This window comes from Lithobates pipiens, unplaced genomic scaffold, assembly GCF_037356315.1.
Source record: "Lithobates pipiens isolate NorthernLeopardFrog02 unplaced genomic scaffold, aLitPip1_a1.2 Scaffold_19, whole genome shotgun sequence".
In the NCBI taxonomy this organism is placed as follows: Eukaryota; Metazoa; Chordata; class Amphibia; order Anura; family Ranidae; genus Lithobates; species Lithobates pipiens.
In genome coordinates this window covers 396,312,907-396,340,556 of record NW_027507764.1, presented here as the reverse complement: position 1 = coordinate 396,340,556, position 27,650 = coordinate 396,312,907, and the positions used below count along the sequence as shown (strand labels likewise).

Here is a 27,650-nt window from a genome sequence, read left to right as displayed (position 1 = left end):
CTGACCTCTGCTTGTTTATTGACCTCAATTAACCACTACATCTCTTTATCACTTTGAACCCTTTGATGATTGTACTATGCCAACATCCCCCACTGGCACTCATGCCTTTTCATCATCCCTACACACCTTGTCTCCCTATCTAGGGGTGTTTGGACAGGAGAAGTAAGAGAGGCTGCCCTTATCATCTCGGGTTCCCTATTCAGTTACATGACTTTACACTTAGAGAACAAAAGTCATTCTCTATCTGAAAGAAGTTTGATACTTGTCTATCCATAATATGCATTTGATAACAGCCTGCTATGCAGCTAAAATATTAAATTGTAGTTCATGTGTGAAAATAACAAGAAAGCTGAGAGAAACTCCCAGAGTCCTTGGATGCATTATAAATGAAGGAACAAGTATCCTCTATGTGCCTGCACTTCACATCTACAACATTAGCCCTCCCTCCAAATATTGAAATATAACATGCACCATTTTTAAAAACTGAAAGGTGGGGGGTTAAAAAATCAATAAAACATTAAGATTTACTTCTGACATACTGATGGCCTTATGTGACTTTGGCTAGGCAGGACTTCATGTGAACAATACTTCCTCGCAATACTTTCTCTTTAATTCTTCAAATTTTAAATGTGGGTCAGATTAAAGTAATAATTAGTCTAATTAAAGGATTCACATTTTATTAGGTTCAAGTCCAAATGTCCCAGTCTGAAAAATAAAAGACACATCAGCATAATTTACTTACTTTGCTGAAATTTTGGGGCATTGTCATTTATATCAGACACATGAATTGTTACAGTTGTTGTGGCCGAAAGTGCACCAGCGTTACCAATCATATCCTGAACTTGTACTATAACATTGTATTGATCCTTTGTTTCTCGATCAATTTGTGAAGCAACACGAATGATTCCTAAATAAAAAAAACAAAAATAAATCTATCTTCTAAAGTGTACAGTCATTCTACAGCATGATGCCTGGTCAAAATAACAATAATAATAAGAAAGCATTTATTTTATGTCTGTGACATGGACACACTACCCCATGTTTTATCCCTTTAAATGTTCTGTAAATACAGAAAAATACCTGTGGATAATCTAGAAATCAAATGTGCTCCTAACTTCCTGAGGTGACAATATGCTACAACTGTTGCATTATAAAACCAGTAGCATTGTCTGCCTTGGCCAGTTCTACCCTGCTGGGCTGTATGATAGACCTACACAAAAGGAGAGGCGCCTCTGGGTGTAGATTTAAAAACTGTTTTAATCACATAAGGTTAAAAAATTGTGTATCCTTTTATGTATCTTTTACAGGAACATGGTTTCTGTTTCCTTTGGGGCTGCCCTGTGTGTATGAACTCCCTGCCATCGGATCCTCATCTCTAACCAAAATCCTTTATGGACACTTTATATTATATGGACTCTGCTTAAACAGCATGTGTATATAATCTCAGGCTACCTGCTCTGTGTGTGTAAAGAATTCTTAGTGTTCTGGTTCACTGCACATTTACTTGTATATATATATGTATGATAGATAGTGATGGCCGAACGGTTCGCCCGGCGGTCGTTTCGCGGCGAATTTCCGACATTCGCGGTCCGCACGTTCGAACGCCTTTTTCCGTCGTTCGCCGCGGCGGACTTACGTGTTTAATGTATACAAGAACTTTAACCTTTGGTGACACGTTTATCATGTGATACAGGACAGCCAATTGAGACATGACAGCACATGGACACTTGTACATTCCCCCTAACCTATAAATACACCCGATCCGGTGGCCATTTTACATTCTTTCTTCTGTTACGATAGGGACAGGTTCCTCTGTGGAGTAGGGAGAGATAAACCACTAGCTATTTGGTACACAAAAGTTCTTTTCAGGACTGGTATAGGTGTTAGGTGTTGATAGGTTTGCTGTGCTGCTGATTCTTGCAGCAGCCTGAGTGTCTTTTGTTAGTTTAGAGAAAGGGAAAGGACGGTGTATGCTACAGGGACAGCCAGATTAGTCTTTCATCATCATCATCATCATCATCATCATTAGCTGTTACTATCAAGGTCCACAAAAGAGCTGTTCCAGTAACCACTAATCGTTCTCTTTTTTTGCCAATTTGTATAGGGACAGGAAGGAAGCAGTGTTGTCAGGCAGTGAGGGTAATTTTAAAGACTTGCTGTTATTATTAGTTCCACAAAGGTTCTTTTCAGGACTGGTATCAGTGGTACAGTAATAGGCTTGTACATGTATAATATTCTTTCTTCCAAATATAGAAAGGATATTATACTTGACTGCTGCCCTTCTGCTGCAGTCTGCTAAACATTCACAACTCACTTGTTCCACAAAAGTTCTTATAAGGACTGGTAACTTGGTATAGGGTGCTACGGTACATAGGCTTGAGTGCGGTACAGTCTGCTGTTCTGTAAGGACCGCTATCGGTCCACAATAGATAGGGTTGACGTGCACCACTGCTGACCGCTGCCCTATACTGCAGCAGTCCTTCAGCGGTATAGGGACTGACGTACAGTCTGCTAATCACTAACACACAACCTGCTTGTTCCACAAAAGTTCTTATAAGGACTGGTAACTTGGTATAGGGTGCTACGGTACATAGGCTTGAGTGCGGTACAGTCTGCTGTTCTGTAAGGACCGCTATCGGTCCACAATAGATAGGGTTGACGTGCACCACTGCTGACCGCTGCCCTATACTGCAGCAGTCCTTCAGCGGTATAGGGACTGACGTACAGTCTGCTAAACACTAATACACAACCTGCTTGGTCCACAAAAGTTCTTATAAGGACTGGTAACTTGGTATAGGGTGCTACGGTACATAGGCTTGAGTGCGGTACAGTCTGCTGTTCTGTAAGGACCGCTATCGGTCCACAATAGATAGGGTTGACGTGCACCACTGCTGACCGCTCACCTATACTGCAGCAGTCCTTCAGCGGTATAGGGACTGACGTACAGTCTGCTAATCACTAACACACAACCTGCTTGTTCCACAAAAGTTCTTATAAGGACTGGTAACTTGGTATAGGGTGCTACGGTACATAGGCTTGAGTGCGGTACAGTCTGCTGTTCTGTAAGGACCGCTATCGGTCCACAATAGATAGGGTTGACGTGCACCACTGCTGACCGCTGCCCTATACTGCAGCAGTCCTTCAGCGGTATAGGGACTGACGTACAGTCTGCTAAACACTAATACACAACCTGCTTGGTCCACAAAAGTTCTTATAAGGACTGGTAACTTGGTATAGGGTGCTACGGTACATAGGCTTGAGTGCGGTACAGTCTGCTGTTCTGTAAGGACCGCTATCGGTCCACAATAGATAGGGTTGACGTGCACCACTGCTGACCGCTCACCTATACTGCAGCAGTCCTTCAGCGGTATAGGGACTGACGTACAGTCTGCTAATCACTAACACACAACCTGCTTGTTCCACAAAAGTTCTTATAAGGACTGGTAACTTGGTATAGGGTGCTACGGTACATAGGCTTGAGTGCGGTACAGTCTGCTGTTCTGTAAGGACCGCTATCGGTCCACAATAGATAGGGTTGACGTGCACCACTGCTGACCGCTGCCCTATACTGCAGCAGTCCTTCAGCGGTATAGGGACTGACGTACAGTCTGCTAAACACTAATACACAACCTGCTTGGTCCACAAAAGTTCTTATAAGGACTGGTAACTTGGTATAGGGTGCTACGGTACATAGGCTTGAGTGCGGTACAGTCTGCTGTTCTGTAAGGACCGCTATCGGTCCACAATAGATAGGGTTGACGTGCACCACTGCTGACCGCTGCCCTATACTGCAGCAGTCCTTCAGCGGTATAGGGACTGACGTACAGTCTGCTAAACACTAATACACAACCTGCTTGGTCCACAAAAGTTCTTATAAGGACTGGTAACTTGGTATAGGGTGCTACGGTACATAGGCTTGAGTGCGGTACAGTCTGCTGTTCTGTAAGGACCGCTATCGGTCCACAATAGATAGGGTTGACGTGCACCACTGCTGACCGCTGCCCTATACTGCAGCAGTCCTTCAGCGGTATAGGGACTGACGTACAGTCTGCTAAACACTAATACACAACCTGCTTGGTCCACAAAAGTTCTTATAAGGACTGGTAACTTGGTATAGGGTGCTACGGTACATAGGCTTGAGTGCGGTACAGTCTGCTGTTCTGTAAGGACCGCTATCGGTCCACAATAGATAGGGTTGACGTGCACCACTGCTGACCGCTGCCCTATACTGCAGCAGTCCTTCAGCGGTATAGGGACTGACGTACAGTCTGCTAAACACTAATACACAACCTGCTTGGTCCACAAAAGTTCTTATAAGGACTGGTAACTTGGTATAGGGTGCTACGGTACATAGGCTTGAGTGCGGTACAGTCTGCTGTTCTGTAAGGACCGCTATCGGTCCACAATAGATAGGGTTGACGTGCACCACTGCTGACCGCTGCCCTATACTGCAGCAGTCCTTCAGCGGTATAGGGACTGACGTACAGTCTGCTAAACACTAATACACAACCTGCTTGGTCCACAAAAGTTCTTATAAGGACTGGTAACTTGGTATAGGGTGCTACGGTACATAGGCTTGAGTGCGGTACAGTCTGCTGTTCTGTAAGGACCGCTATCGGTCCACAATAGATAGGGTTGACGTGCACCACTGCTGACCGCTGCCCTATACTGCAGCAGTCCTTCAGCGGTATAGGGACTGACGTACAGTCTGCTAAACACTAATACACAACCTGCTTGGTCCACAAAAGTTCTTATAAGGACTGGTAACTTGGTATAGGGTGCTACGGTACATAGGCTTGAGTGCGGTACAGTCTGCTGTTCTGTAAGGACCGCTATCGGTCCACAATAGATAGGGTTGACGTGCACCACTGCTGACCGCTGCCCTATACTGCAGCAGTCCTTCATCGGTATAGGGACTAAGAGTTTTGTCACAGGGTCATTTAAAAAATGACAGGCAGAGGAAGAGGCAGGCCCTTCCGCAGGGGTGGTAGGGGTAGGGCAGGAGCAACAGGCTTGAGCCAAAGTGGGAAGTTGCAGAAGGTGCGTTCAATTACTTTAAAGGATGCACCAGACTTGGTTGAGTGGCTCGCTCAGCCTTACTCTTCTGCACCCTCCTCATCCTCTCGATCTGCACCCTCTTCTTCACTCTCTGCTATGTGCACCCCCAAAGACACTACCACCAACAACACGACCACCACCACCACCACCACATACCTTCCGCTTGAGTCACTGGAATTATTTTCCGATCCATATCAAGAGGACATTTCTGATGCGCAGCCACTCTTGGTATTGGATCAGGAAGAGGAGGTAGCAACAAGCGCTACTCAGCAGTCTGACGCCAGTACCCAGATCAGCCCAAGGAGGAGGTTGGTCCCCGGTGTTGCTGCCTACTCCGAGATCTCTACTTATAGCGGTGGGGAAGGTGACGTTGATGATGACGTGTCTAGTGATGTCACGTGGGTGCCCACAAGAGAGGAAGAGGAGGGGAGTTCAGAGGGAGATATGGACCAGCAGATAGGGAGGAGAAGCAGCAATGACTTACATTGCACAGCAGGGACAAAGCAGACTGCAAATGTATCAGGAGCGAGTCATCGACCATGTACGGTCACATCTGGCGCTCCCAGGACACCGGCACATGGCTCCGCAGTGTGGGCTTTTTTTAACGTGTCCGCTGCTGACAATAGCGTTGCCATCTGCAATCTTTGCAGTCAACGCGTTAGTCGCGGTAAGCCCAATACTCACCTAGGGACGACCGCCTTAAGAAGGCACATGAGCAGCCATCACCGAGCCCAGTGGGAGCAACGGAACACACAAAGCCACACTGCAGGCTCTCACCGTCCAGCCTCGTCTTCTACTTCTCCTTCTCCTCTCTCCTCACAATTGTCCTCCACTCCACCTTCCATCACGCCAAGCTCACATTTTTCTGCAAAAAGGCAGGCTTCCGTGGGCCTAATGTTTGAGCGTAAAAAAATGATGACGCCGGATAACCCTCTTGCCCAACGGTTGGCGGCTGGCTTGTCAGAACTCATAGCCCGCCAACTACTGCCATATAAACTGGTGGACTCGGAGGCCTTTCGCAAATTTGTGGCCATTGGAACACCACAATGGAAGGTCCCAGGAAGGAAGTATTTCTCAGAGAAGGGCATCCCAGAGCTATATGGCCATGTTCAGCGGCAAGTGAATGTATCTCTGGCACACAGTGTCGGTGCCAAGATACATCTGACCACAGACACGTGGTCTAGCAAACACGGGCAGGGAAGGTATATCAGTTTTACTGCCCACTGGGTGAACCTTCTGACGGCCGTCAAGCATGTAACCCGTGGCACCCGTGTAGATTTGGTTTTACCGCCACGGATTGCATGCAGGCCTGACTCTTCTTCTCCTCCTCCTACTCCATCCTCCTCCCTCTCCTCCTCAGCTGCCTCCTCCTTTTCCGCTGCTAGCGTCTCTTCCACTGCACCGCCCAAGCTCCCCAGAACCTATTCCACATGCCAGGTGAGACGTTGCCATGCCGTGCTGCGTCTGTTGTGCCTGGAAGCAAAGAGCCACACTGGCCCGGCACTCCTTTCAGCTTTGCGTTCACAGGCAGATGAGTGGCTAACACCGCTCAATTTGACAGTTGGTAAAGTGGTGTGTGACAACGGTGCCAATCTGCTTAGCGCATTGAAACAGGGCAAAATCACGCACGTGCCGTGCATGGCACACGTCTTAAACTTGGTCGTGCAGCGATTCCTTGTCAAATACCCTGGGGTCCAGGACATCTTGCGGCAGGCAAGGAAAATCTCGGCCCATTTCAGAAGATCTTACACGGCCATGGCTCGCCTTGCTGACATTCAGCGGCGACACCATCTGCCGGTCAGACGTCTTATTTGCGATTGCCCGACGCGATGGAACTCAACCTTCTATATGCTTGATAGGCTGCTCCAGCAGAAACGTGCAGTTAACGTCTACCTGTATGAACTCTGCGAAAGAAACGGTTCTGGGGAGCTGGGTTTTTTTTCACCGCGCCAGTGGCTGCTCATGCGCGACACATGCAGACTTCTGCGGCCATTTGAGGAGATCACCAAACTGGTCAGTCGCAGCCATGGCGCCATCAGTGACATGGTACCTTATGCCTTCTTTCTGGAGCGTGCATTGCGTCGTGTCATTGATCAGGCTGTGGAGGAGCAGGAGCGGGAAGATGAGGAAGTCGCAATGCTGGATGAATTCCCAGGGGGGGCTACTCTATCTGAGACAAGTCAACAACAGGAGTCTGATGAGGAGTCAGAGGAGGATGGTGCCGGGGCGGATGAGCAGGAGCAAGAAGAGCATGCTTTAAACCTTTCTGGGATCCCTGTTGTGCGAGGATGGGGAGAGGAGAATGAAGAGGACGACATTATCCTGGATGATGAGCAGGAGCCAGGCCACCACACCGCTTCCACTTTAGTGCAAATGGGGGCCTTCATGCTCCAGTGTTTTAATAGGGACCCCCGTATAAAAAGCATGAGGGTCAAGGACCAGTACTGGGTGGCAACGTACTTAGACCCCCGGTACAAACACAAAATGGCGGAAATGTTACCGCCGTCGCAGAGGGCTGTCAGAATGCAGCACTTCCAGGCCTTGCTTCGAGAAATGCTGCATTCTGCTTTTGCGTGCGCTGGCAGAGGAGCAATTCCCACTCCCAGAGAAGGATTTGCGGGTACCAATCCAACAGCGCCTGCAAGAAGAGGCCGGTTTGAAGATGTGTTGGTGACTTCGGATATGAGGTCATTCTTTCAGCCGACCCATCGACAGGTGTCATCCGGATCCAGCATCAGGGAACGCCTAGACCGTCAGGTGTCCGACTACATTGGGTTAACGGCCGATGTGGACGCTCTGAGGAGTGATGAACCCCTAGACTACTGGGTGGGCAGGCTTGACCTCTGGCCAGAGCTTGCCCAATTTGCAATCGAACTGTTGGCTTGCCCCTCATCCAGTGTCCTGTCCGAAAGGACGTTCAGCGCAGCAGGGGGGATTGTGACCGATAAGCGTACTCGCCTAGCTCACCACAGTGTTAACTACCTCACATTTCTAAAAATGAATGAGGCATGGATCTCGGAGGAATTCAACACATGTGACCAGTAGACCATGTATATGTCTATAAACTATTTTTTTAATCAAGCACACAGACCTTCTTAATTCATTTGGCTCACTTCCTTGACCCAAAAAAGCACACCGTACTATATGCCCCTACCCTCCTCTTTGAAGAGGTTGAGCGGTGTCATATTTCTACTGGGGCTGCTTATGATATCCCTGTGCTGTGCTGACTTCCTCCTGGGGGTTCTTATTATGAAGGGATCACACTATCCCTGTGCTGTGCTGACTTCCTCCTGGGGGTTCTTATTATGAGGGGATCACACCATCCCTGTGCTGTGCTGACTTCCTCCTGGGGCTGCTTACGGTGCTGCTGTCAGTGCTGTATGTCACGGTGCTGCTGTCAGCGCTGTATGTCACGGTGCTGCTGTCAGCGCTGTATGTCACGGTGCTGCTGTCAGCGCTGTATGTCACGGTGCTGCTGTCAGCGCTGTATGTCACGGTGCTGCTGTCAGCGCTGTATGTCACGGTGCTGCTGTCAGCGCTGTATGTCACGGTGCTGCTGTCAGCGCTGTATGTCACGGTGCTGCTGTCAGCGCTGTATGTCACGGTGCTGCTGTCAGCGCTGTATGTCACGGTGCTGCTGTCAGCGCTGTATGTCACGGTGCTGCTGTCAGCGCTGTATGTCACGGTGCTGCTGTCAGTGCTCTGTATTACGGTGCTGCTGTCAGATGCCTCTATCACGGTGCATGTGTCATTCCGGTATGTCACGCTGCTGGTGATCATCTCCTGCACCCTCTTCTTTGCCTACCCTGGTCCCTGACCTTCCCTCTCCTCCATTGCCTTCATTAGCTCCATAGTCCTGAATTGTTAGAACAATTTCCCAAATAAAATAAAAATGCTTGTAGTTATCGATCCCAAATTCACCTCATACATGTATTATGTCATTGTCCAGATGGTGGGACTACGTTTTACCCCCTAATAATTACCACGTGGCCGCAAATTCGACATGAAGGTTTGCAAAGTTCGCCTCCCATTGAAGTCAATGGGGCCCGCGGCGAACGTTCGGTTTCGCGAACGTTTGGGTCCGTTCGCATTTCGCGTTCGCGAAACGTCCCGTCGGAAGTTCGTCCATCACTAATGATAGACCTGCTTTTCCTTCTAATTCTCTTTATAACGTAAGTTCAGTAGTACAGCAGGGGATATTTGCACATTGCCTAGGTATACTGCTAAAAAAAGTTACATACCACCCTCTCCTGATGCGCACTCTGCTAACCATTGCAGCAGTGAGGAGAATTCTCTCTCTACTTCAGGAAGTGTTTCCTAGTCATCTGCTATTCTCTATGGTTTCTTCCGCCCTCTCTTCCACTACTAGGAATGAGTTTAAGTTTTGGACTAAACATTTACCTATTTGGTAGTAGATCCACTATTATGCATTACAGCGTCGTGCTGTCAATTGTTATTAAGGACCACGGCAGGTGCAGGAGGTCGGATATAGCTTTTGAGGGGGAATCCCTTGCAAATGTAAAATTTAAAAAAGGGTGAGTCCCCAAAAAAATCCATACCAGACCCTTATCTGAGCATGCAGCCTGGCAGGCTAGGAAATGGGAAGGCAAGCCCCTTTCCTAAACATACCAGGCCTCATGCTCTCAACATAGGATCCCAGTGATGTCATTGACCATATTTGGTAATGCTCATATTTGATCATCTATGTCACCTGAGACACCACCCCTTTGTTAATAAAAAAGGGGTGGGTCTCCGATGACATAGGTGACAGCTGTCATCCACCCGAACTGTCATTCAATGTGAAAGAAGCAACAGGAACAAGCATTAGCTGGTTGAGATTTGTGTTATTATTTCAGTGGGTCATTGGAATTTGAGCATCTTGATTGACATGGATCTACATTACTGGATTGTGTAATTGATGGTAGATGTACATTGTGGGACTTTTTTATGTGTGTTTTTATTTCACTTTACATTTGTTTGTGAATGAGAAGGTTACGATGTATATATTTTATATTCTTTATTTTATTGTTTTTTTTTGTGATTGAGTAGAGTTACTATGTACCCTTACCCATTCACATGTGGGGCTGGAATCTGAATGCCCCCTTATTATTAAGAGGGAATTCCAGATTCTGATAAGCCCCCCACCCTCAAATCCCCACAAGGGAAGCTCCTGTCTAGGGACTCTGTCCCCATGCTGAGTCCAGGCTGAGCTTGCCACTTACTACCATACTTTAGGATGATATGGCTGTGCAGTCACAGGGACATCTTCCTTCCATCCTTCCTTCCTTTTGTATGGTACAGAATAGGGGGCTGCAGGCTCATCTACTTCCTTTCCTAGCCTGCCAGGCTGCATGCTCAGATAAAGGTCTGGTATGGATTTTTTTGGGAATCTCACTCCTTTGTTTCTTACTTTTTGCACTTTGCACTATCCTCTTTTTTTACAAACAGAAAAAAAAGCCAGGCGCTGTCATTTGCAATTTAAACACATTTTTTTCTTTGTAAATGTCATTGTTGCTGTAGTATGTTAGTGTTACACAGATGTACCACTTCATAGGCAGGGAGTGAGGGGATCCCTAGGCATGTTATTTAACCACTTCAGACCCAGAAGATTTTACCCCCTTCCTGACCAGAATACTTTTTGCGATTCGGGACAGCTTCACTTTAACTGACAATTGTGCAGTCATGCAACGTGTTTCCCACAAATAGAGCTTTCTTTTGGTGGTATTTGATCACCTTTGCTGTTTTTATTTTTTGTGCTATAAACAAAAAAAGAGTGACAATTTTGAAAAAAATGCATTATTTTTTACTATAATAAATATCCCCCAAAAATATATATTAATATATATATATTATATATATAGGCTGATATGTATTCTTCTATGTATTTTTGGAAAAAAAAAATAATAATAAACTTATATTCATTGGTTTGTGCAAAAGTTATAGCATCTACAAAATAGGGGATAGTTTTAAGGCATTTTTATTTTAGTTTTTTTATCAGTAATGGTGGTGAGCTGCAATTTTTTATCATGACTGTAAAATTATGGCAGACACATCGGACACTTTTGACACTATTTTGGGACCATTGTCCGTTTTTAAAGCGATCAGTGCTATAAAAATGCACTGATTACTTTGTAAATGACACTGGTAGTGAAGAGGTTAACCACTAGAGGGCAATGAAGGGGTTAAGTGTGCCCTAGGGAGTGATTCTAATTGTGGAGGGGGTGGGCTACTAGTCACATGACAGCGATCACCGCTCTCGATGACAGGGAGAGGTGATATCTGTCACGACACAAGCCAGAACAGGGAAATTCCTTGTTTACACTTGTTTGCACTTCCCCGTTCTGAGGCTTTGTGACACGTTTGCTATCCCCGGCTCTTAAAGAGGGTGTACAGATACGCCCATTTGCCCACCACTGCCATTGTGCATACTTATATTGGCATGCAGTGGTCAGCAAGTGGTTAATAGAGTTTTGCATTTAATTGCATCACTTTAAGCATTAATAAAATCTCTGCTCGCTGCCAAATGGAAATTTTTTTTTTTTGGTTCACTAGGGCAGTGTCTGGACACTCATGCCATTTGTTTGACAATCCCATGCCTATTAGGCTAGAAATAACGAGACTTGATTTTTATTATTTGGCTGCCATTGACTTCAGTTGGTTTGGATTCAAAACCCAAACTTTATTTGCTTAACCCTGATCAAACCCAACTCAGCTACATTTGGCTTAATTACTATTACTACTATTATTTGTACTCTAAATTACTACCCAGTGTATAAACTTATTTTCCAGGTTCAAAAACAGTGTTACCAGTCAGTACTGGCTAATAATGATGTGCTAACAAATTCAATATAGTCTCTCACTGTTTATGCCCATTACACTTTGCATATTTTGCTGTGCATATCTGCAGTAATAAGCCAAGCAAAAAGTTGTTGCTCAATAAAGCAGCTCATTCTTAGATCATCACATTATTAAATATTGATTCCACCAAGCCTAAATGTAAAGTATTAGTTAATTTTATTAAGATAGGATAATAGTATTTTTTTTTTCAATTTTAAGCCATCCAACCATAATTTTAAAAAAATGTCCATTCTATGTTAGTCGAAAAAGAAATGCTGTGTTAAAAAATACAGTAAACCTAAAAGTGACTTTATAAGTAATTTGAAACAGTTTTATGAATAACTTACAGTTGTTGAGAAGAATAGATGTTATTTAATACAAAACATTGTAATTGTCCTAAATTATCTGTTCAACTGAGCCAAAATATATACTGTTAGTGAAATTATTCATTTCAATTTAAACATTTGATATGATTAAAAGTTTCAGACAAAATGTTTAGCCAGTAATCTGGTATAATTTAGCTTTCCCTTTCTAAGTGTTCACATAAGTATTATATCATGAAAATGCATTATAAAAGCTACAAAATAGTGTTATATTTTGAGCTTTACTTGTGATATATTCATAGAAATAAAATATCTGTTTTTAAAGTTCCTTGTGATTTTAGCAAATATGTTCTTTAGTTATTTAAAAAATAGCTTTTTAACAACTCAAATGCAATTTTTATCCAGTTTTTTTAGCATTTGAACATATGGTAACTGATTTAAGTACATGCCAGGAAAGCGTCACTATCTACTCATGCAGTTTAATTTGAATTTCAAAGTAAAGTTCTATAATTTTTAATGCAAATACTGTTTGTGCATTAAGCAATGTTATATTATTCTAATTAGCCAATATTAATATAATAATTTAATGTAATCCAAATAATAAAACATCTTTCATAAATATGCCTTCCTTTCCACTGAACATGCAAACCTTGTGTTGAACTTTAAGACTCTTGATTGAAGTGTTACATTTAAAAATAATGTGCTTTAATTTTTTAGTACTTTTGTGTGTTTGAGGGGCTGCATACTCAAAGCCAGAACTAAAAAAATCTATCTTCACAAGGTATTCAATTTCTGTAAGAGGAGAAATGGTTGAAATTCAACCAAACTATTTGAAACATCTGTAAATGTGCGCACATGACCATGGTGTTTATAATGCACTTATACCTCAGTATTTAGTTAGTTTGGTAAGAATAACGCTCTACAACACAAATACTTCATTTCTGTTTGTTACTACCACAGTTTTACATTTATTGATAACAGCAAAGATGTGAGGGGTCGGGGACCTTTCAATACTCTCTGGAGCCCAATTAGCACAAAATAAAAATAAGTTTACTTTACTTTACCCATTAATGTGCAGATGCTTTTTACATAAATATATAAGTGAAGAGAACATTTCTGTATTTTCTCAGATTGGCAGTTCTCAATAGGAATCAGCTGAACATACCTATGTTTGGTTTGAGGCAGAGAAACATTGCAAGAATTTAGATGCTGATTCTGAACCCTATTGAAGTCAACTTGAGCCAAATGTTAAAAATTATTTCTGGTTATTTTCTTGGTCAATAGGCAAGGAATTGTCAAAGAAATTAGTATCTGGGAGGCAGATAGCAATGATTTTAATAATGCTTACAGTAAAACATAAAAAATAAAAATTCCTCTAACTAACATGCCTGGGAGATGCCCATAGTCTGAAGAGCCACATATGTACAAAGTATACACTCTAATAAAGCAAAATTGAATTTTACAAACAAACAAAAAATGTAATTGCTGGCAATTTATTTTCTGTTTTAAACAAATGGCTACAGGTTCCCTTCATCTAAATCAGACCCTTACCTTGTCCCAAAGTTGTTAAGGGTAAGGGCCTCTTCCCAACAACTCTGGCTTAGTGGTTTTAGGAATCCACAGGTGAGGGAATTATTGGAATCTGTCAGCCCCCATGTGAATGAGTAAGGGAACCCCACATAATTTTTTTTTTACTATACAGGCCACTTTGTTTACATATCTTGGAATTCCTGGTCAGTAAAATGAATGGCGCTGGCTGATGTCATTTGTAAATAAGAACATGGTGGGTGCCAGAATCCAAAACTTCATTAACAGCTTTGACAGCAGAAGAAGAAAGCCGTTATATATAATGGTGGGTGGAAAACCCACTACCATATATTATTTCTTGCCAAATAGGCTGAAAGTTCGGCATTCCGTCAAAAACCTTAATAAACAAAGTACTGAAACTATGTTCAAAACAAGGAAAGAGCTCATCCCTTGTTCTCAATTCCTTTGGTAGATCAGCCTCATGCTGTTTGCACCTAAATGTACAGCACTATATGAGGTGAGATCTCACAAATGATGAAGAGGCTTCTTATTTTAATGATACTAGTTGCCTAGCTTTCATGTTTATCCAGTCATTGACCAAGAATAATTTTACAAATCAGTTTTGACATTTCTCTGACATTATATACTACATACATGATTTGAGTTGGTGACCAGCGAGTGCTGAAGGCTGACAAATAGCAAGCAAGCATTTTCAGAATGTGCTGACAGTATGCAGCTTACACATTTCTCTCAAAACAAGTTGGCTATACATACAAATTATAACCTCAAGTTACTTGTATTAATGTAAAACAGACTACTTCTCAATAGATATAAGTAACACCAAAAAGTATTAAAAAACAACATTTTTGAAATTGCTGAATATTTGTTGTGACAGGTACAGTTTTTTCTTTTTCCTCCTGGGGTAGGCAGCACTTCATTCTGCATTCATTATCACTGTTAAGCTGTAAAATTTTATTGCAACATTTCAGTTCCTCTTAAATACTGTCAGAATATTAACAGTTGTCATCTCAGCTGGTCCTTCTATTAGTGAATTTTAAACAATTGATTTTAAGATTTGTTGTAATTTCCCTATTCCTTTTATTGCACCCAATACTCATTAAGTAAATTATCTTGCTTCAAATATTCATACAAGCATTTGAAAGCAGTACACATTGGGGGTAAATTACGAAAGGCAAATCCACTTTGCACTACAAGTGCAAACTACAATTGCAAACTGCACTTAAAATTGCACTGAGAGTGCACTTGGAAGTGCAGTCGCTGTAAATCTGAGGGGTAGATCTGAAATGAGGGGAAGCTCTGCTAATTTTATCATCCAATCATGTTCAAGCTAAAATTATGTTTTTTATTTTCCTTGCATGTCCCCCTCAGATCTACAGTGACTGCACTTCCAAGTGCACTTTCAGTGTAATTTCAAGTGTACTTTGCACCTGTAGTTTGCACGTGTAGTGCAAAGTGGATTTTCCTTTTGTAAATAACACCCATTGTGTGTAAGTGAGGAACTGGAACATTATCCAAAATATCCAAGTGAATAGAAATTCTGAAAGACATTGTTACAGGTCATAACATGAAAAAAAAGAGAACAAAACTATTTTGTACGTAGGTTAGCTTAGCTCCTCTTCATTTAACCCCCCTGACGGTATTCCCGAGTGGGGCTCGGGGTGAGATTTTTGTACCATTAGCGGTAACCCCGAGCCACACTCGGGATTGCATCGCTGGATCCAGAAAGAGATAACTTACCTTATCTCCGGGATCCCACGATGTATCCCCGCTGTACACGGCGGCCGGACCTTCCGCCCGATGCACTGTGTGCCCTGGCTTCCATTCCCTGCGAGCGTAGCAACGCAGGGAGGTGGAACCAGCGCCAAATTCAAAAAGTTAAAAACACAAACACACTGATACATTGTAATCCTATTGGATTACATTACTAAATAAAATAAAACTGACCTTAGCTTGCCCCCATTGCTTTAGCCAGTGCCCCTGCCTGCAGTTTTACTGTACTTTGTGTTTGTAAACTGCAGAGCGACCATGGCATCAAAAAAGCACGCCTCTACCTCAAAAGTGGCATATGACCTGTTTGAAAACAGCGACAGCGATGCAGAGTCCCTTGCGGAAGTGAGTGATAGCGATTTGTGGGGAAGTTCGTCGTCAGGCACGGAAAGTGATTTTAGCCATAATCCTGTGACTTTGCCCAGTGATGTGCGGACTTGGTGCTCAATTGATTGCCGTACGGAGCATGCAGCGCCCCCAATATTTCCATTTACTGGAACACCTGGTATCAAAGTGGATATGGATGACAACCCATTGGCATATCTTCAACTCTTTTTGACCAATGAGGTTATAGATAAAATTGTTATGGAGACAAATCGGTACCACGAACAACAAGCTGCTACGCATCAGAGGTTTGCAAGGAGCAGAAAGTGGGAACCAGTAACCAAGGAGGACATCTGGACGTTTCTGGGCCTCATAATTCTACAGGGAGTGGTTGGTAAACCCCTGCAGAAGTGGTACTGGACCACTAACAAATTGCTAGCAACTCCTTTTTTTGGCACCGTCATGTCGGAGTACAAATTTTCCGTTATTATGAAGTATCTGCACTTTGAGAATAATGAGGAATTCGACGAGACTTCTCATCCAGCACCAAAACTAAAAAAGATTTGGGGGCTTTACCAAATGATTCAGCAAAATTTCCAGAAGACCTATGTACCCGACAGAGACATCAGTATCGACGAAAGTCTGATGGCCTACAAAGGAAGACTCAGCTGGATACAGTTTATTGCGTCCAAGAGGGCACGTTTTGGAATAAAATCATTAATGCTCTGTGAATCCAGCACTGGGTGCATATGGAATTCCATACTTTACACCGGGAAAGAAACCAAGTTCAATGAGAGATTCGGTAACTATGGACTGGCAACCGCATCCGTGCTTACTCTGATTGAACCGCTGCTGAATCAGGGCTACTGTGTAACCACAGATAATTTTTACAGTTCTCCAGAACTCTATGAGTTCCTTTTGCAGCATAAAACAGATGCATACGGGACCGTTAGAGCTAACCGGCGTGACTTGCCACCAACCTTTGTCAATAAAAAGCTCAAGGCAGGAGAAATAGTTGCCTGGCAAAAAGGAAAAATGATGGCACTGAGATGGCGCGACAAAAAAGACGTGTGCCTAATGAGTACCATTCACAACACCTCTACAGTCATGGTACAAACAAAAGGTGGAAAAGACATCATGAAGCCCCAAGTCGTGATGGACTACAACCATACTATGGTAGGTGTTGACTGTGCTGACCAGGCCATGACTTTTTACCCAGCCATGAGGAAACAACAGAAAAAATATTATAAAAAAAATCTTCAGGCACCTTCTGGAGCAGTGCCTGTGGAATGCTTTCAATCTTCTAAAAAAAAAATAGTGACAAGCCTGTTGTTCATGCGGACTTTGTTTGGAAAGTTGCCGAACTTATTTTCCTCAGGCACCAAACACCAACGACAGTAAACAGATCTGGCCGTCGTGCTACTGGCGTTGTGAACCCGGAACGCCTGACTGGTCGGCACTTTATGGACCACGTTCCACCAACAGAAAAGAAGGCAGCACCCAAAAGGATGTGTGTCGTTTGCTGCTCTAAGCGTGATGACACTGGAAGGAAAATTCGAAAAGAAACAAGGTTTTACTGTCCTGACTGTGATGTTGGACTTTGTGCTGTACCATGTTTTAAAATTTTCATTACCAGAGACATTTACTGAAGCAATATGACTACCAATATTGCACCCTTGTTTGACAAAAAAAAAATGTCAGTGTTTTTGATTATATTATTTACAAAAATTTCTTGAATAAAAAGTATGATTATTATTATATTATTATTTGTTATTATTTACAGTTATTTATTATATTATAATTTATGATTTTGTGTTTCAAACTTTATCCTACCCGGGATGTCTACTAGACTTTGGTTTAAACAGATTTCAGTGAGTTATTCCTAAGAATTGCAGGCTTACAATATAAAACGCCAAATTTCCATTCAAAATAATGGTACCGCTTTCAGCACCTAAAATCCGAAATAATCATACCGCCAGGGAGGTTAAATAAACACAGTCACTTTCAGTGCCAGTAGGTCTTCCAAGGTGTGGAGTAACAGATGTCAGATAAAATGGTGGTGTGAAAGGTATATATGGTATCCCTAGGTGGATGCTGCCTTAGCTTGGAGAAAGGGGGTGTACCATGAAAAGCTGTACCCTGTGTTCTGTGCATGTCCATGCACTGTGTTTATGGCCTAGCTCTGAGAAAGGGAGTATGCCTCCCAAAGGCATTAGCTGTACCTCATGTTTTGTGCGCGTCGGGAGTTTGCCGTCAGGACATTTTAAAGAGTTACTGAGGGTTACTGAGAGAGGAACACTAGAAATCCTAGGAGAGGGATAAACACTGGTGTAACTGGTGTTACAGAGGAACACAGTGAGGTGCTGGAGGTCTGTCTACTAGCATGTGCATGCTTTGTTTGAATGCTAAACAACACTCGCACTGACCCATTGTTAGTGGATCAGCTGCAACGGTGGTGGCCAATGATTGTTTACAAGCCACCATCCACAGGCCACAGAAAAGAACTGGCGCTGGTTGTAGTGGTTGTAGTAGAAATAATAATGATCACCACATTGTTTTATATCGTGACACACAACCTATTTGTTAGTACACAATTACTCAATTGTACACAGTTGTATAAAATTAGTGCATAATTACTAGACATGTGCATTTGTTTTCATCCAAATGCATTTTCGATAACGAACGTGAAGAATCCGAAAACCAAAAGATCCAACATAAACAAATGCTTTATTTTCATTTTTATTGCAACAGTTCGATATAGATAGAAGATTCAACATGATCCTAACAATAGCGATCTGTGTCCATCGAACCTGTGGTCGAATGTGCCTAACCTTAGCTCTGTTAGTTCAAGATTATTCTACATAGAGAAAAAAGATTCAACATGAAGATTCGACGAAGCAGGCGCTGTGAGTGGACATTTATGGTCAAATGCTCTGCCCATAAGCTATAGAAGAATTCTAATGTTGGTTGACTAGTAATAATAATTAATAAATATAATTATTACTAGTGTCATACAACATTAGAATTCTACTATAGCTTGTAGGTAGCACATTCAACCAGAAATGTACGATTGCGACGTCGTACAGTTTAGCTGCTCCATCGAATCTTCTTAGAACATTCGACAGACACCATAAGCCTTCAATGGCAGATTCGACCAAATGCATTTTTTAACTAAACTAAATAAATAAAAATGAATTTGGGGAGAAAAAAAAAAAAAAAACCCAAAGCAAAATATTTCAGTGTGCACATTACTAATACACAGTCTTTAACATCTTGCTGACCAACTGCCATTGTTATACAGTGGCAAGTTGGTTCTCCTGCGCGAATCGCCATAGCTGTACGGCGGACACTTTAAGACCTATAGGGGGCACGCGTGCACCTCGGAGTGACTATTTGAGCCGATGTGCGTGGCCAGCAGCCAAGATGCCAGCTGGTGACCCGCAATCATTCCAGAGAGAGACAGAATGGGGATCTATCAAGGTAAACAGACAGATCCCTGTTCTGTCAGGGAAGTAGAGAGAGATCTGCTGTTCCTAGTGATCAGGAAGCGATCTCTCTCTACTCCCTATCAGCACACTCCCTCCACAGTTATAAACACCTCCCTTTGACACACTTAACCCTTTGATCACTCCTAGTTTTAACCCTTTCCCTGCCAGGGACATTTAGTATAGTAATCAATGGCTATTTTTAGCTATGATTGTTGTATACATGTCAGTGGTTTCAAAAAAGTGTCAAAAGTGTCCGATCTGTCTGCCGCAATGTTGCAGTCCTGCTAAAAATTGCTGATTAATAATAAAAATGGCATAAATATACCCCCAATTTTGTAGATGCTATAACTTTTGCGCAAACCAATCAATATAAGCGTATTACAATTTTTTACCAAAAATATGTAGAGAAATACATATTGGTCTAAACCGATGAAGAGTTTTTTTTTTTTTTTTTTGGGGGGGGGGTTATTTATTATAGCAAAAAGTATAAAATATTGTTTTTTTTTCGAAATTGTCACTTTTTTTGTTTATAGCACAAAAAATGATTTAATTTGGGTACACCGTTATACGACCATGTACTGTAATTGTCAGTTAAAGCGACGCAGTGCTGTATCGCAAAAAATGGCATGGTCAGGAAGTGGGTAAATCCTTCTGGGGCTGAACTAGTTAAACTCTTTTTTTGCAGAGCTACAAATAGCAGTCAGTTTTTAGCTAAGGAGAGACAATGGCATTTTTTACAGCCTAAAGAAGACTGCGTTAGGCAGAGTTAATTTCAGTGCTGTCCCTTGATGAACAATAGCTTTGGGAACAGTAAATCTACATTACTAAGACTGCTAAAAAATTCTTCTGTGACTAGTAACAATAATTATAATAACTCCTGCTATGGATTTGACATTACCTATTCTTGATTCTAAATATCACAGGGGGTACAAGATCAATGTCAACATCAACCTTTGCAATCCATAATGATTCAGTATTGTTTCTGAGTTATTTTCCCATGCACACAGATTTTCTATGTTTAAATTGTCTCAAGAGCCCATGTAGTGGGGCCCTTTTCCACCCCCAGGCCCCATAACAGAGCGGCCGTGTGGACTATTATAACTATTGTTAATCCACTGCAAATTACATAATTGTTTTCTACTTGGGATTTTTAGCTTTCTGGCTCAGCTTTGTTGCTTCCTATGTCATCACTATCTGAATTATCATCATCGCCACTTTCTAACGAACAAGAAATTTATCACAGAAAGCAAAAAAGCAGACTCAGAAAAAAGTAATGTTAAAACCAAAAAGTAGTTGTCAGGTTCCTATGGTAATGAGCCATTGTAGAAGGCCAACTCCAGGTTCCCCAGTGCATAGTCTAAGCCCCAGCCCACCTCATCACCAGGGCCCCTGATGGTTGGAATGGACTTGCAACAAACCGGAACCAGGCCATAGCCCTCAGGTACACCCAGCTGAACATGTGGAGGCCACTCACACATGCAGAGTACAGATGGCAGGAGAAAAAAAGAGGCTACGGGAAACAAGAAGGGGTAAGGGCACACGGCAGGCAAGAAAAAATCATAGATGAAGCCAGGATTGGTACAGGGGAAGTCAGACTTGGGATATAAGTAATATGCAGAAAAGAAGGAGCACTGAACTAGGAAGTTGCTCAAGAAATACAAGCTGCAATGAGCATGTCTAGATATAAAGAAGCAAGCTGATTGGTGGACCAGAAAATTATAGAAGGGAAAGGGATATAAAACCACAGTAGAACAGGTGACACCCATAGGTAAACACAGAAGCCAGCAGCACATGTGAGTAGAACCACGGGTCCCACAGAACCACAGCATCAAGGATGTAAGAATTTCAAAAGCAGAAAACTGCATATTAAACTGTGACAGTAGTAAAATGGTCCCCCTGGCTAGTAGAGGTAAATGTAATAAAACAATAACTGACCATGGCCATATTTGGTCAATGACATTAGCCACCATCCTCTTCATCTTGCTATTGAGTGAAGAATAGTAACCTGAACAAAGAAGTCTCAGAAGTTGCCATTTTTTTTCTTTCAAAAGGTGCTGTTCATTGTGTTTTGACAATATTTTTGATTATGTCCATTGTGTTTGATTATGTTTCTGGACATTTACATTGTGGATCTTTTTTGTTTTTTAATAAAGAACTTGTCAAATGTGTGTTTATTTATTGTTTTCATGAATGAGTAGGGGTACATTATACCCCTTACTCATTTATGTTGCCGGGGTTGGTACCCGGTTTTGATAAATGCCTTGCTCATAGATCTATACAGCCTACCGGCCAGGGTAGTGTACAAAGGCCTTTGTCTTCACCAACATAGGGAAAAGGTGCTTTGATCCGGGGTTCTGCTTTGTCAAGGTATCCTTCCCATTTTGAGGTCATGTGACCTGGTATGGTTCAGGAAGCAAGTGTGCACCCTTTATTTTTTATTTTTTTTAAGGATAAAGGTTCTGGTGGGATGTTCTACAGTATAAGTGATATTTTAGATTCAAAATATTGTCATGTACTGTAATTTACATTCCCCTGTTGTCACTCTTTAATACAAATATAGTCATAGACAACCATCCAAAGAGCCCCCAAAATATATACCAGACTCTTAATGGTACTTGTTATACTTTTTTTCAGTAGTACATGTATCCTATGGCAGTGGCAACAACCCCATCCCATACCATTTTCTGACAATATTTTGCTTATTAGCCTTAAAAATGGGCAAAACTGATTTTAAGATTCAGCTCATATTGACTTCAATGGTGTTGCATTAATATTCAGTACTTCAGCACAGTTCGGCAAACCATCCACAAACCAAACCCAAGTATGTTCAGCTCATTTCATAAATTCACATCTCTAGTATTATGATACTTTTATGTGTAGTATTGCAGTAAGTCATACTGGAAGGAACAACATTATTACAATCCTGTGCTTGTTATCATGTAATAAAAATTGTTTGGAAGTTATTTGGAATATCCAATGATTAAAGTATATCTAAAGTCAAAACTGTTTTTAAAAATAGAGCAGGTAAGATATAAAATGCCTGTAAGGTTTCTATTTGCCCTTTGCTTACCATTTCCCTTTACAAACAGGAAGTGATAAGAAACCTCTCCTTTTTGCCAATTGTTATCAAAATGTTTCCCTAATTTCTGTTGTGGGGACAATGTATCATACCAGGCACACAGACAGCAACAAAAACCTGACAAAGGTCCTAACCTCTTACCACAAGCAAAAATCAACACTCTTTTGGATACACTTTAAAGAAAGAATAACATAAATACTTTCATAAAACACACCGCATACCTATAGTTATGTTTTAACTTTTTAAATTGCAAGTATGAATGCGGGTATTGAACCTGAACAAAATCAATAATTTTTTATGGCAAATTATACAAATGCCCAGGGTCTGTTACCTGATTTTATTTCAACTGAAAACTGTGGCTGTCCCTGAAGAATGCTATATACCAATCTGGCATTATTTCCTGTTGCTGGATCATCATAATCTACAGCTGTTACTTGAATTACAGATGTACCTAAAAGAAAGATTAAAAAAATCATGTCTTTATTGCTAGAACCTGTGTTTTTTGGTAAGCAATCTTAATTAGCTTGGAGCATTTTAATATTGCTTTAAAACCAATTCACCTTTAGTTACATAGTAAATAAGGTTGAGCAAGATACAAAGTCTACCGCCTTAGCCTCACTCATCCAATGTGAAGGAATATATTACCCCTGGTGGTGTCTGCATGACTCAGAGAAGGACTACACCTTCTTAAATGCACAAAGATCGTATTCCAGGATAGATATGTTCTTGAGTTACAACCTTACCTTACCTTGTTATCGCTGAGTGAGGGGTGTACTCACTTTTGTGAGATACTGTATATATTTATATACATATATATCTTTTTTTATATATATTTGCAATTTTTTTACAAATTGTATTTATTTATTAATATGGAGGACATAGAAACACGGAATACAACATCCACATGTAATATACTGTAAAACATAGATACAATGATGCAAGATAATTTGAAATACACATCATACCATAGGTGGATAATCAACATATACAAAGGGGTCAAAAGCCAACTGAAACATCAAATTTGCCCAACTGATACTTTCAGCCTCTCCAAGATGGAGAGCCTCCTCGGGTGTAGAAAACTCCTTCTCTTACTAGAATAAATAGTATCTTACATCCGAGGGTACTCTTAATTCTTGGGACAGTTCCACGAATCACACCCCCATTTTCCAGGTTATTGTGGAAGCAGAACAGTATGGGCATTGGGAACAAGCTACAGGTCCCGTCATACCCACACTAATAGCTACAGAGAGAAACCAGAAAGAAAAAACAGAAGATAGGAAAGAGAGAATAGCAAGGGGGGGGGGGGGAGTGTGGAAGACAAAGGAGGGGAGGAGGGGAAGGGGGAAGGGGGGGTGCAGGGAGGCAGCGCACATACCTTGCATTGGCCATCGGCACAGGAAAACATGGCCAGCTGTCATTAGCGGGCCTTCAATCCCAGTAGTCTCTACTATAAGGAGGGCTGTTCTAATCCAGTGTACCACTCTCCAAAAGGGCACAGCCCTCATCTGAGCATATAAACATATTCCAGCTGTCTTGGTGAACCGTTCATTTTGATGTTGGGCTGTGAGAATTAGGTCCTCCTTTTTTTTATGTCCTCCTCTTTTTTAAGCCACATGCCAATTGTCGGAGGTTGCATGGACTTCCAGCATGAAGGAATACACGCTTTAGTGGCATCTAGTAGGTGGGGATCAATGATTTTTTGTATGTCTTATGGGAGATATTAGAGGCATAGAGTAGGAAGAAGGCTGGATCGTCTCAGATGGGGCGTTCAGTGAACTTCTGAACCATATGTCGGACAATCTTCCAGAACTGCTCCATAACAGGACAGGTCCAAAAGATGTGAAGAATCTTTCCCCTATCTCTCTGACATCTCCAGAACCGGTCTGAAGATGACGGAAAGATATTTTGCAGTTTCGCAGGGGTATTTTACCATCTGGTGACTATTTTGTAATTGGTCTCCTGCATCTTTGTACATATTGAGGATCTGTATGTAAAGTGAAGTATATTTTGTTTTTGGCGTGTCTTAAATATGCACTGCATGTCCCTTTCCCACGCTTCTAGGCATTGTAGTTGATGGCCATCTGGTGGCGTGATCAATAGTTGGTATGTGGCGGACAAGGTACGGGTCAGGACGCCCTCCTCTGAACAATAAGTTTAGTAAGAAGTTAAGGTTTGGTCAAAATTTCCGGGTGGAGGCATTGATTTAAGAAAATGTTTCAATTGGAGAGCCCTCCATAAATCTAGATGAAACGGGCCATCGGGACTCGTAAGTTTGGTTATGGTAGGCCACTTACCACCTACAAGAAAGTAGGAGACTTGGAAGAATCCAGAGGTCCTAAGGGAGCAAAATATGGGGTCTGTCTACCCAGGGAAGAACTCTGGAGTTCCCAGGATTAGGCGGAGTGGGGAATCTGGTGATGTAAGGCGAGAGCGTATGAAAAGAGATGCACAAGTGAGTGTGGTTGTGCCTATCAAGGGATGTTTTAAGTATTGACCACATACAGGAGGTTGAGCACTTTAATTGTGTTATCCCTTGCTTTTATGGTTGGGACAAATCCAACCTGATCTAGGTGAATCAAATAATGGAGATGGTGTTGGATCCTAGTGGATAGTAATTTCGTAAAGATTTTAAGATCCGCATTGAGTAGAGATATTGGTCTATAACGCCCACAAAGAGAGAGATCTTTCCCCTCTTTGGGGATCACCATCATATGTGCCGAAAGAGTGTCTCATGGGAATGTTGTGTCAGAGCCTAGTGAGTTGAAGAATTTGTGCATGAATTCCCCAAGAAGCGGTAATACAATTTTGTAATATTGAGCAGTGAACCCGTCCGGGCCCGTGGCTTTCCCTAACTTAGTTGCTCCTACCACCATTTGTATCTCCTCTATGGTAATGGGCTCGTCCAGTAACTCATGCAACTCTGCAGATAGCTTGGGCATGCCAGAATTGATCAAGTAGTTCTAAATGTGGGGTTGTGGTGAAGGTGGTATCTGTAGATTATACAGTGATGCATAGAATTCTTTGAATTATCCTGCTATATTTTGTGGGAGTGTGACCTTCTGGCTGGGAGGTGTCATAATGTGAGGTACGTAGTTTGCAAGTAACTGTTCTTTCAGTGATTGGGCCAAGAGTCTACCACATTTGTTTCTAGATTCATACGATAACCGTCGGCAGACCTGTATTGCCGCTCTAGCATGGAATTGCATTAAATCACTAATTTTGGTACGTAAGAGCACGTACATAAGAGCCTCTCCAGAAGGAGTCAGGAGGCATGTTTGTGTCTGGCTTCAGCTAGGTGTAGGTTACTGAGAAGTGATGTCATCTGTGTAGTGCATTGCCTCTTAATGCGTGCCCCATGTTTAATTAGAACTCTGCGGATAACCACTTTGTGGGCCTCCCATACAAAACCAGGGTTGCTGTCAGGGGTGTTGTTGGTGCTAAAATAACAGTCCAGTTCTCTGACTATGTCTCTAAGCACCTCCTCATCTTGTAACAGACTTTCATTCAATCTCCAGGTCCTCGTTCTGGAGGTGAGGTTGTCAGTCAGGGAATAGGATAGTAAGACAGGGGCATGATTGGACCACATGATAGACCCAATTGGGGAATCTCGAATGGCGTGCAGTTGGGCATGAGGGATTAAAAAGTAGTCAATCCTTGAATATTGTTTATGAGGCATAGAGTAAAAGGTATAGTCCCTTTCAGTCGGATGGAGGAGTCTCCATGCATCGATCAACTGTGTCTTGTGTAGGGAGTGTGCACTGCGTTTCCTGATGCTGGGTGTAATTGAGGAGTGTCCCAAGGAGGTATCTTTGGCTGGGATTAGTTGTACATTCAAATCACCCTCTTATATCAGTTGCCCTCTAGTGTACTCCAGTAGGGTATCTAGGGTCCTGGTGATGAAATGATCTTGGTGACAGTTAGGGGCATAGATATTCGCTACCATTACTTCTACACCTTTAATCATTCCCCTGTGGAACAAGTATCTGCCTTCCGGACCTGATTTCATATCCACACAATTCCAAGGGACATTGCGAGAAATAAGTATAGATACTCCCCGAGATTTAGCAGTTCCATTTGTAGAGTGGTACACCATCGGATAGAATTAGTTTTTCAATATGGACAGACTACCTCCTTTGAAATGCGTCTCTTGGATCGGCGCCAGGTCAATCCCCCAAGTATAGGCAAGGGACAGGGATCTGGGGGTAGATGTGGGGGGGGGGGTTAGTGTGGGGGAAATAAAAAGGGGAAGTAAGTTGGCGTAGAACAGTAGAGCTAGAAAAAAAAAGAGAGGAAAAAAAAGGGAAGGGGAAGCCGCAAAGTTCAAGAACCCTTGGGGTTTATTTACTATAGCCACTGGGGGTAGGCACTTTTCAGTGACCTCCCTCAGGGCAACTAAGCAATTTGCTTTATGTGTTCAGCTTCTTTAAGCTATATGAGCGCGGTCCTATTGGGGGGGAAGAAGCTGAACATAGCCGGGGAGGAGGGGGCCCCAGCATTCTCCGCTAGCCATTCTGTATGATTGCTTGAAAGAAAATATATAATTAATACCACCGTTATCTAATTACTCTATTCTACTGTACTTCATCTTTAAATACCCACCATAGGGCAAGAGAAAAAGAAAAAGAAAATAAATAAATAAATGGGGGGGGGGTTAGACTTCCACTTCTATGGTTAGCTCTATCAATATAAACACGGAGTCTCTAAATGCTGACTTATTTGTTTGAATATGGGGCCAGGTCTAGTATTTATCCCTTATTTCCCAGTAAATTAGACATTATCCAACCACAACATTTATCTTGTGTAAAAACAAAAAATAGAAGAAAATTGGTGTATTTATTCGTGTAGTTTCCCTTCTCCCTCCCTCTCTCCCTCTCCCTTATTGTGATAACTCTTACAAGTGTTTATTAAGATTACATTTTGTGTCTCTCCCAGTGCATGCAGACAAAAAAAGAAAAGAAAAAAAAAAGAAAATTTTTTATACAATTTCCTTCACTCCCCTTTCCCCCCCTCACTCCCCTTTTATATCACTATTTATCAATTGTTTTTAATCATATTTCTCTTTACTCTATATCAATCTGTTTATGTAAACTCCTCCCTCCATGTTCCTCTCCTCAATAAACCATTTATCTAAATTAAAAATAATTATTACATTACTTAATATAACGTCCAACCAGCATAATCAAACCCTTTCACCATCTAAATTCCATGTCTTAATCTACAGAAAAT

At 42.1% G+C, this 27,650-nt stretch overlaps 1 protein-coding gene across 3 annotated transcripts in view; it reads right to left on the bottom strand.

Moving 5' to 3' along the window:
• The window catches only part of LOC143997028 (cadherin-19-like), a 228,743-nt gene that overhangs the window by 86,457 nt on the left and 114,636 nt on the right, over positions 1-27,650 (bottom strand). For 2 of the 3 annotated variants that reach the window (XM_077492386.1, XM_077492385.1), the window contains exons 4-5: positions 22,756-22,875; positions 743-907 (exon numbers count right to left, since the gene is read on the bottom strand). In XM_077492386.1, the coding sequence (XP_077348512.1) occupies positions 743-907; positions 22,756-22,875 (285 nt within the window). The remainder of the gene's footprint in view (positions 1-742; positions 908-22,755; positions 22,876-27,650) is intronic. The other variant, XM_077492387.1, reaches the window with a different exon arrangement.